Source organism: Malurus melanocephalus, unplaced genomic scaffold (assembly GCF_030028575.1).
Source record: "Malurus melanocephalus ecotype Western Australia unplaced genomic scaffold, MMel_1.1 scaffold_317, whole genome shotgun sequence".
In the NCBI taxonomy this organism is placed as follows: Eukaryota; Metazoa; Chordata; class Aves; order Passeriformes; family Maluridae; genus Malurus; species Malurus melanocephalus.
In genome coordinates this window covers 677,555-689,204 of record NW_026623549.1, presented here as the reverse complement: position 1 = coordinate 689,204, position 11,650 = coordinate 677,555, and the positions used below count along the sequence as shown (strand labels likewise).

The 11,650-nt window shown below is 44.4% G+C and overlaps 1 protein-coding gene across 1 annotated transcript; it reads left to right on the top strand.

Moving 5' to 3' along the window:
• The first annotated feature begins 6,429 nt into the window (after positions 1–6,429).
• On the top strand, positions 6,430–7,390 carry LOC130580169 (lysophosphatidic acid receptor 6-like). Its single transcript, XM_057377502.1, has one exon. The coding sequence runs from the start codon at positions 6,430–6,432 to the stop codon at positions 7,348–7,350; it is 921 nt and encodes a 306-aa protein (XP_057233485.1). The 3' UTR covers positions 7,351–7,390.
• Positions 7,391–11,650: the final 4,260 nt, after the last annotated feature.

Genomic DNA, 11,650 nt, shown 5'->3' with positions numbered 1-11,650 from the left:
ATTTCTAAGTATATTTCCTTTGAGGAATATCTTATCTATATAAATTCAGGAAAAAGTAGATTAGCCAAATTCTCACTGATGTCACTGCATTTCTAACTAATTAATCTCTTAATGCTAATTATCTAAACTTAGAGGTTTGCTGTCTTTCAAGTTTTGCAGCCATAGAAACACTGGAAACCACGATTTAGATGCCAATCTCAGTTTTCCTCTAAACAGTTTCTTACATCCTTCCCCTAAACATCCACTGCTGGYTTCTGTCAAAGACAGGACATCACATTAGACACACATTTTCACTTGCCTAAAATGACTCTTAGGTTCTTCTTCCGTTCATTATTTTCTCATAATGAAATGACATCCAACAACCTTCCCACCCTGCCGTGAGGGCTGCTGTAAACATGTTTGGCAGTGTCTCACAGACACACTGTGCCATTACACAGGGCCTGGAAACAAGGCAAGGAAAAATGACTTTTCCCATTAAAAGGAAATGGAACCATGAAATGTGGGGTCTGATCGAGACTCTTGTGGTCACCACAGGGTGCACCCCAGAAGGATGCAATTCTTCGGCCATATAAGCTGCCCAGTTGGTTCAAAATTARTACAAGTGCCTTTTGGAAAAGAGATCCAGTTACACAGTTATTTTTCTAGTGCTGTATGTGCAATTCAATGCTGTGAAAAATAAAACGAGATCTTAATCATCTTCAGAAACGGATTTTTTTTTTCCGACCTTGCAAAATTCCAGCCGAAGTGCCTGTCTGATCTTGCCAGGTCAGTCAAATGGTTTGGAAGTTTGTATGATCTCTCAGGAAACAGTTGATCTGCGAAAATGCTGTCTCAAGTCTTTTGGAGGTAATAATTTGACAACCAGTGTAGCTAATGGTTAAATAGAAAAAAAAAATACCTTAGAAGTGTCAAAATGACTCAGTCATGAGGCAGAAGAGACACATAGTCTGTCATGTCTATTGCAGGGCCCTCATCTGCAGTGTATGAGCCTCACTTGAACATCAGAGAACAACTGAAAGTGCAAAATCTGCAACACCAGAGACAGATCTCCACAGTTTTAAATTTCACCAGTCTCAGGGCACCGAGATGGAAAATATCTATCCTACTGATCCAGACTCAGAAGTGCCACGGCAGCATCCCCAGCTGATTTCTCTGTGGAAACTGAGACATGTCTCTCAAGAAATACCAGCTCAGTTCAATGCTAAACGTGTCAGGGCTCAAAGAGCCACACCAGCTCACCTGCTCTCYCAAGCAGCAGGTTTAGCTCCTCCAGCATTCAGAGGACCCTTGCTCCCTGGGCACTCTTGCACAGCCAAGGCTGGCTGATGCCTCCTTCAATCTTTCCAGAGGACACAGAACATCASTGACGATGCCAWTGYCTGTGRKCACACSACCATAATGGCAYGGCARCTTTCTGGCCCCGGCCCCTCGGCCYCACCACCCACACACAGTCAGTCCTTGCGACCACTTCCTTCACAGAAAACCTTCATTTCAGCTATTCTTGTGCTTTGGTCCTCTCCACACATAACCATCAGAGCTTTACATTCTCCCTTGCTCATCGCTCCAGRGTGAGGATGGTGGGGCAAACACAGCCAGTGAGGACAAGGAGCTTAGTGCTCAGCTGGTGAGGACATTTTGGGATAAACTGCTTGTGCTACACCATAAACTGTTGCTCCCGGTGACCAACCACAGACAGACAGACAGACCACAGGGCTGAAACCGAGTGTCTTATTTCTCATGTAGCCACGAGATGGAGCAACTCAGTTACAAACAGTTCTGCACAGCCACCAGATGAAGGTGATGGGACATTTCATCCCGGGTCGGGCTCACCCAGAGGCTGCAGGCAGTCCTGGATCACAGCAGTGGATGATCTCTCTTCTCCAACAGGGCAAAAACTTTTCTCACTGATTAGGCTCTGATTGAAATCAGCAAAAAACTCACCATGTCTTCACTGCACAGTGCTGTGTGGTGCAGTGGTTACTGACTTATATCCTAAACTGGGTTGGCAGCAGCACCAGTCCCATGCTGACACTCTTCCCAAGAGCCAGGACCAACAGCAGGAGAGCCAGGACCATGGGGATGGTTGGCACAGCCCAGCACTGCAAAGAAAAGGCTGGCCTTRAGGGCAAGCACAGGGAATCAGCAGRGCTTCAATGGTTGCCACCAAGGCATGTGTGTGGCTTGAAGGAGAGGTGTGTGTGGCAGTGGTGATATGGCAAAGTCCTCAATTCTAACAAAGAAATGCCTATGAAGCAGCTCCTTCATGAGGAAAAAGGCACAAGATGATGCATTCAGCATCTGAAATCATGAAACAGGAGGTGCTTCACACACTGGTGGAATTGGTGACACACACAGAAATGTCAAGTTCAGTGCAGAGGTGGCCCTCTTCCCCCAGGTCYCCAAGAAAAGGGACCCACACTTTGTCTTGGGGACCTGGTGAAGAGACACGTCCCACTAGCACAGAGTAGAGCCYTTGTTGAGAAGTGAAGGGTACCTTRGCTRGCCACTGCTTTCTCCCCCCTCTATCCCAAGCAAGCTATTAATGACCAGTGTGAGAGTCCTTCATGGGCTGTCCCAGCATTCCTATTGTGCTGCTCACTCGGATTCATTTTACCCTCAACATCACACATTTTCATCCATTCCCTTTTAAGGGAGAGAAGCCTTCACACCTTGTCCCAAGTGCATTTGTACCCCCTGTGTGTCTTTCTGGTCTTTTGTCCTCCCACTCCTCCCTGAAAAACTCACAAGGATACTGCTGGGAAAAAAAAAGCAGATCAATCACTGGTGGTGGCTAGACTAACTGTGACACTGCTGCTTGCTCATCCTGCCTTTTCCAAAGCATCTTTCCCCAGATGTGTAGCCTCACGGGGCTCTATGCAGCAAGGGGACAACTTGCCCAGGGACATTTGTTTCTGGGCAGCCTCCGGCAAGGTGGGCACTGCTCAGGTAGCTCAGAACACGAGGGTACAAAGAGAAAATAAGACAGAAGAAAAAGCACCAAGTGTGTGTGGGGAAAACCTTGAGTGGGAAGAGAGAGCACCCGCTCTGAGCGTTGGTGGCAGTTTCAGAACTGGCATCAAGCCCCAGAGCAGGGCAGGGGCACAGGGGCTGACGTCTGTGCTGACAGCAGCCCTGCTTCCCTTCATCAGGCTGGCTCAACCCTAAATACCTCTTCATGGCAGTGGTGTCTGCCTGTGCTCTGTGTGGGTTTTTGTTCATATCCAGAATGCAGCCATGGTCACAAGACCACCACGGGATACACAGAAGTAAAACCTCGCTAAGGAATGAGATATGATTCACTCAAACCTGTCTTGTTTTTTCCCATGGGGAAATCCCAGGTACTATTTCTTCTCTCAACCCCAACCCCCATCTCTTTCACAGATGCATAWTGTTAATTTAGCCAATATAATCCACAGTTTTGAAATTCAAGGAGTATGCAAAGGACCAAGCAAAACTACATCTGTGGCCTTTCTTTCCTTTTTGGCAAGAACATTGCAAACATGCATACGATGGTCAAAAACCTCAACTTTCTTCCCCTTCCTACCTGAATAAAATCATCACCACTGTCCATGGGTATATTGCCTGCTCCCCAGGAGTATAAACAGATTAAGAGTAACCCTTGACTCTTCCAAAATACCAAGTTGAAGTGAACATACCAGGTCACCACTGAAAATCAGCAATCTCTTTTTCCTTTTTGATGTCATGAAAAGTAAGGGAAATCATGACAGTGATATGTCAGGATTTAGTTCAAAGCACATTTTGACAAGTAACACTCTACCCATGGATGCTATGTACAATCAATAAAATCCTGTCTTGTAGAGGGAAAAAAAAAACAGAGAAAGATCTGTAAAGCCAGAATTTCTTTCTGTGTTACCGGAACCTCATTTTAATGGGTGACTCACAGAGATGTTAGTYCCAGAGAGCCATGTGTTTACATCCTTAAATGAGCTGTGTGACATCGTATGTACACAGCGGCTGCACGCAGACACAGCGTGGGGAGGCCAGTGTTGTAATGGAAATTTGTGATGCCATAAAAAAGCAGCAGCAAGTTGTGCTTTCTGACATCCTGACCAGCAGCTGCTTTGCACACAGCTCACTCTGCTGCCTTGAAAGAAAACACAAGACTCCAGAATTCTACAAGCTGAGAAGGAGAAAAAGTCAACAATCAGAGCAAGAGAAAGCCCAAAGGTAAGATGACAAGAGATAATATTTCACTATAGCAAAACCTTGCCTTAAAATCTTTCCTCTCACCACAAGATCCAAAAACTAAATACATTTTAGATACCTTGCATTGCTTAYAGCATAGCTAACTTTTTTGATGAACGAAGCTGCCATTTGAATTTATGCTTTAAATAATWTTTTTTTCTGTTTATTTTACAATAAATCTATATAACAGACCCTAGTCTGAAATCGCTTTTAATCATAACTAGAATTTTCTTAGTTAAACATCTTGGTGAGAAACTGAAATTCTATTTCTCTGGACCTGGAATTTCCTAGACACACTATCAAACAAACCAAAAACAAGACTGAATAAAAAGGAAGGTAGTAAGGAAATCTCATACAGAGATATTGAAGTCAAAAACTTTGTCAATATTTGCTACTTTTGAAAAATTCCTTAATTAACTTTTCCTCCCTTTGGCTCTTGGGAATGGGCTCCCTCCCAGCGTTAGACTCGCAGTGTTTCACTCATGAAGGTGACTTAGCAGGMGAGCAGCATGTTGGGCGTCCAAGCCCAGGTCACCCCATGTCATCAGTGAAACACCTTGCCAGTCATGGTTCACCTGAATTTGGAGCTTCAGGGATCCAACCCAGCTCCCACCAAACTCTGCAGCCCTGTGCTGTGAGTAGGTTTAACCCCCAGACAGGGAACAACCTGCAGCATAGCCAGAAGTGCTTCTACTCCCCAGCCTCTCAGAGCCGCAAACGTTTCACAAGCTCAGGTTTTCCTGTYCTTTGCCATTTGGGTGAGGAAACGTCCCCATTTCCCCCCAGGCTCCCCTGGGTCCCTGGCAGGGGGCAGCAGAGCAGGCGCTGCTGGCAGGGCGGTGCCCCACTGTCCCCCCACACCTCTTGGGCAGTGCAGTTCTGCAAGGAGGCTGCTCAGGCTGCTTTTCCTACTTCTGCCTRAGCTAGTAACTTACAGAATCATTTACCTGCCGTTACCGTGTCCTTAAGAAGCAAAGAACTAAATTTCCTATTTGCTGATCTCAATCTCACTCAAAGAGATCTTAATCKCTCAAACCACATCGAGGGAGAGTTTACCTCGAAAATACTCAAGGGGTGACGCGATCTGCAGAACAGAAACTTCGACTGCTCAGCTGACAAACGGTTGACAAATCTGAAATGGAACAGCATCAAAATCGTGTAGGAAGGACACTGGTTCAAAGGAAAAACAACTGGAGAACAGCAGGAGAAAGTAATTTCTGGATGCTGACAGTAAGATCTCTGACAGACTTTATTTACTGTCTGATTGGCTGTCACGGAACTGGCTGGAGGAAAGGATCAGGTATTCCTGGGCATTTGCATTTTTAAGTGACTACAGCATTGCAGAAACCAATGAGCACCCTCCTGGTTCTTATCAGGAGAGTCTGAGGGCAGGATCAAGCCAGAATCCTTCCTCTAAACAAGACAATTACCTCATGACCCCAGCTCAGAGTGCTTGCCTCGGCACTTTTAGTCCCCTCTTTGCAGAGGAGAMTCCAGCTGCATGTTTCCTGCAACCCCTGCCTCTGCTGCGGTAAGTCTGGCTGATTTAGACAAAATCTTATCCTTCAACTAAAGATTTACCCTCTGCTAGAAGTAGCTGGTTTGAAGCTCCGTACATGCTGCTTTTGGACAGCTTTTAGAAGGGCCAGAGGTACTCACACCCTCTTTGCCCAGGGATGGTGGGAGAGGGTACAGGGTGGCAGTGACTGTATGGGATCTTCACATTAATCAATGTGAAGGACCCTTATGATCTCGGCTCCCCAAGGTCTCTTACGATAGCTTRATTCAGGAAACAAGATCCAAATAATTGTTTCCACCCTCACAATCCAAGAAGCCCTAAAATCAGGGTCTGCTACCTTACTTCTGCAAAGAGATTGAATATCTCCAAGGGGATGGTGCAGTCACACACTGCCCTATTACAGTCACACACAGCCTAAATTACAGGACAGCACAGTCTGGGGTAACAGGTWACAGTGCAAGTGAGGCTTGGATACCAGAAAGTCTTATTACTCTTGAGGTACAACCTTGCCTCAAAATCCTTGGCACCAAGCAGGTCCATGTTACCAGGAGCTGCAATTCAGCACACAGCAGTCCAAGAGGGGAAAAAAGGCACTTTCAAGACTTCGGACACACAGAGACCTCACAGGCCTTTGTACTGTGTTTTCTATGTGATCTTCATCCTTCCTGGTGGTGATTTTCTTCTCTTCCAGCATACYTGGAGATATGAATGACACCCATGGCAATGGCAGTATCAGTGCTGCTGTGGAATGGTTCCAGTTCATCATGTACGCCCCCACTTTTATCCTGGGATTGCTGTTYAACATAATGGCTCTGTGGTTCCTGTTTTTTAAGGTTAAAAAGCTGACAGAATCTACAGTCTACATGATAGCCCTTATATTCCTGGATACTTTGCTGTTGTTTACTCTTCCTTTTAAAATCATTTCCTACCATAGTCAGGACAACTGGACCTTGGGGTCTGTGTTTTGCTCCACCTTGGAGAGTCTTTACTTTGTAAACATGTACGGCAGCATCCTCATCTCGCTGTGCATCTGTGTGGACCGATACATCGCTATCTGCCACCCCTTCACGGCCCTCACGCTCAGATCCATCAAGAAAGCTGCCATGGTCTGCGCTGTCATCTGTCTGGGCACCTCCACGGGGACAGTCTCTACCTTCCAACTGCATGGAAAGGGCCACAACATTTCATCATGCTTCCATAACTTCTCCAAGAGCACATGGGAAAATGTGGGCCTGTTGAGCACCTTGGAGATCATCTTCTTTGGCAGCATGGCGGCCATGACTTTCTGCACTGCCCAAAGTGTCAGGTGCCTGAGAAAGCACAGAATCCCAGAACACCCCCAAACACGCTGCTCTAGAGCAGAGAGGATAGTGGTGACGAACCTGGTGGCCTTTTTGGTGTGTTTCACACCTTACCACSTGGCGTATTTCATGTACTTTTTGGTGAGGAACAACGTCATCCACATCAGTTTTCAACAAGTGCTACGAGACACTGTTCAGGTCACCCTTTGCTGGGCCAACCTGAACTGCTGTCTTGATGGGGTGTGTTATTATTTTGTTTTAAAGGAGTCCTTGGAAGACCCATTGCAAAACAGTGAAAAAATAGCTACTGTGCAAAAGCCTTGATTTATGAACTGCTTGTTCATTACTTGGGATGATGCAAGGAGAGGCTTTTGGAGAAAGTATAGGGTTCTGAACTTCTTACCTAAGCAGTTTGCTTTAAATATTCACATCTGAAAATATTTCCTAAAAAAACAGAACTAAGTGCATTTCCAGGAGACTGTTCCTAACGTTTTATATTTCCTTCAATAATGTTTTCTGTTATTATTTATGGGTAAAAAGAAATTTAAATATGCATATAAATGGTGATGTATATTTCTTTGGATGTGATTCCTCTTTACTTTGAAAAGAAAAAAACGTTCACTTTTATGTGGCAGCATATTTCAGCTTCCCTGTTCACGCTGTACCTGCAAATCTTCCCCAAAACTTTAGTTAATGCAGACTTGGTCTGTTAAGAAACAAAGATTTGAAGTTCATGGTAAAAAGCTTCAGGCTAAATTCTGTTGCCTCCCCTGACCTGGTCATGTACACTTGTACTTATATACCTGTCAGCTTCAGACTTGCATGTGTTATTTAAAAAAGAAAACATTGATTGTAACTCTAAATGCAAAGGCAGCTTTAGGTTCATGTGAGTATAGCAAGATCTCCATGTCATTCCTCCACTGGTTGCCTTGCTCTGCAAGTGCAGCACTTGTTTTAGTGACAGCTGCTGTGCCCACCTCATCACACATCTAACTAATGCTGCTACTGGCTCAAATCCCCACATAGCACACATTAATGGACTCCCCAGTTCCAGGCTTCCTCACCAGCTCCTCTCCTACTTGCAGGCTTTTCACATCTGCTCCTTCCTGCTTGGTTACAAACTGAGTTTCATGAGCAGAGCCAAACCAAACAAGAGCATGAAATAAAAATCCCTAATCCAATGTAGTGGCAAACACGTGAACCTGAAGGAACAATCCCCACCTTATGGGGGGATAAGATAAGAGCAGCTCTGATCCCTAAAGCAGCAGCCAGAAACACAGAACCCCAGGGGGAAAGCAACCTTTTGGACCTCAGAGCAAGCCGAGCATTACCATTCCCCAAACAAACAAATAATAAAAAATAATCAAGCAGCAGGAGCCTAACATGCCAGTCAGTTACCTCTTATCAGTGCTCACAGGCACAGATAAACCCAAAGACAACGTTCACCCAGCCTGCAGAGAGGCAGCCCACTGCTCTGGGCGACCCCCACTGCCGCCAGCAACACTGTCCCAGTAATCAGCTGCCACTTTCCTGAGGGATGAGGCTGATTTAGCAATGAAAGCYGAAAAGTTTTCATATTCATGCTGAGCTGGATCCTTGCTGTACCTCTTCTAGGCAGGGATACTAATCCCTACTTTGAACTGTCTCTTTTCCATACATTTTTGACAAGGATAATGCACAAACTGTGTATTGATTTCTCCCCCAAGCTGGCGATTTACATGTGGACTCTCCAGTCTGTCAAAGTGAATGTTTTTGTAGTTGCAACATCTCCCTATGAGATTGTACCCAGTAAATCCAGTTCCAGTTGGGAACACTGACCCAACACAGAACTAGGTGTGTGCTGCTCTTTACAGAGTCCTTTTGGTGTTTGGGTGATAAATTGTACTTCTGAGAAGAAATGGACTGTGCATTTACACTAATTAAAAAGTTATGAAAAAGTGCATGAAAATAAAATTCACCAGGATATTTCAGAAAGAATTTACTCCCCCGTATCAGTGGCTATTTCCATTGATTCCCTCAGTAACTTAAGAATATCTGACTAGCTTCCCTGCCAGCACAGTGAATCCTCATCATCTCCTTGCTTTATAAGTTACCTCTTAATTAACTACACTTCAGTAGACACGAAGGTTTTACCATTGCAGCACCAGACTCTTTTGGAAACGGTAAATAAATAATAGAAGAAAATAATGCTGAGGCAAAAAAGTTCTTTTCCATCTCAAAGCAGTGGGCCACGCCGAGAGGGCCTCCACTTTAACTGATAAAGCCTGGGCCGAGGGAGCAGGGATTGCATCAGTACCTTGGGAGGCAGAAAATGCCAAAGTGTATAAGAAAGCTGATCTCAATTGCTTTTCTGTAGCCTGAGGCAGCTCCATTAGTTTTCCTGACATGACTTTGGGCTTACACTGCAATAACTGAGACCAGAAGCTCACCTGTAGTTTTATGCTTCCTCTGTTGCTCAGCTTTTTCCATTTCTGTGTATGGCTGTTCTTTGTTTTGTTACCCTGCTGTCCCTGGTCCCACAGATCATAAAGTAACTTGCACTGTAATTTAATTTAGAGTGCTAGTAGACAGCAKGGAGTTGAACATTAAATTTGGGAAATTTTGGCTTCTAGGCTACCTTCCTTAGCAATAACACATTGCTTAGAAGGGGCAGGGATGTTGACCAGATTAAGCATTGTTAACACTCCACAAAAGACAAGTCAAAAATGCTTGAGGCATTTCTTCTTCTCCCAAGCATCTCCTCTGTGTTTCTCCAGTGATTCTGGCCATTGATTTTTCTAGAAACAAACAGGCTGAGGTGTGCAAAAGCTTGTACGTGCTCCCAGACCGGGAACAGCCAAGCACTGTTTGAGCTCCCTGCCTCTACACATGGCCTGCAGTGCCTCTGCCAGCTCTAAGAGAGCACTAAATGATCAGGGCATATTAACAACTTTCATTCTAGATTCCTGGGAGAAATTAGAATTTTGTAAAGGCAACACTTTCTATTCAAAAGTCTCCTGCTGGATCTTATTGCTTCTGGGCCTCTGAACATTTACTGTTGGGGTTGAATGTGGTGTGGTCTGATCCTTTCTTTGCTGAGGTGGGTAACTACAATAGATTTTTCATTGGCAGGGATTTCTATCCAAACCATGACATGGGATATCACAAAGAGAATATTAAAGACATAAGAGTGCTAAGAAATAAAAGGAGAAAAATATCTGAAAACCTGAAATTCGCCTTAAGAGAAAAGAAAGCAAATGCAAGGATTCATCTGGAAATAATTCACCCCAAGAACCAAAGACTCTTTCCTAACACATACAGTTCTTAGCTTAAAATCAGTAGTTGATTCTAAAAACATGCAGTGGGGGCTAGAGAGCTGTTATGGAGCACTTTGTCTACTTGCATTTACTTTTGCATTTGCRTAGTGAAGGCAAAAGGTTTGAACCAGCACTGAAAGTACAGCGGGTCATGGGAGTTGATGGAGCTGCTTTGCAGGGGAACTTCACCCTTTGGGCCAACCAAGGCATTTAATTTGAGAGGCCTTTCAAAAACGCACCCTGAGGCTGCCAGAGTTCTTGCCAAGTGGYTTGTGTTGCAGACATTCAAGCCTGTATCCTGTTCACATAAACAATTTTCTACTCACTTCCTTGCTTCAGCAGCAAATGCCCCATTCTCTGCAGCCTCACTCACCTGGGAAAGCAGGGAAGCTCAGACTTAGATTAACTCTGCACATATCTGTCCTTTGCTTTCCAAATTTCCTATCATCTTATATGTCAGGCTCAGGAGGTATCTGTTTGTCTGGGAAAGAAAAAAGTAGTTTTAACAGAAAACATCACTGACGATACTTACCAAAAACTGTGGAAATCCCAACCAAAGCATTCATCTCCCAAACAATCAACACAGGTATTGGGCATACAGAAAATTCTACAAAGTTTTCACAATTTTAGGAATTAAAAAAAAAAAATCACTTTATATATTTATGGAAGCTATTGACATACAATGAAGGGAACAAAATATTTAGCATGAAAAATATCACATCTGTAGTGAGTGGTAATTAGGAAAACCTCAGAAAAGTAAATCTCAACAGAAATAAACAGAGTTTTATAGAGATTTTCTTATGATTCACTTCTCTCAAAACGTTTTAGCACTTTTACTGCTGCTAAAACCAGTTAAAACTGCCGTTTGTTCTCTCTGCAGAAGGACAGCAACATGATCTAAAGACAAATTTGTAGCAGTGTAGATGCTAGGGAGAACTCCTCTGAAAAGTGAAATAGTTAATTTTGCTGTGAAAGTGAAGTACTACAGAGAGGCAGAGGCAGAAATCACACCCCAGCTCYCTAACAGCTATTTCCCCACAGAGCAAAGCTGTTTGCATGCTCTTTCCATCTGCTGCCTTTACTGGTGCAAGTCTCACAAAGAAATAAAAATGTCCTAAGCAGGACCACAAAGTGGGGGAGAATTCCCATGGCTGACCTTGGCGTGACAGGGACACGCAGTTCTCTGTGTGTCCAGTTTTGAAGGGAGGACACTGATCTCATCCCCAACCTGTGCATTTTGCTCYGACATTTGCAACTGGCCAGTGCAARGCTGCAATTCAAACAAGTGCTCCAGCCTGCCTTACTCATCCCCATCCTCATCCTTCCTT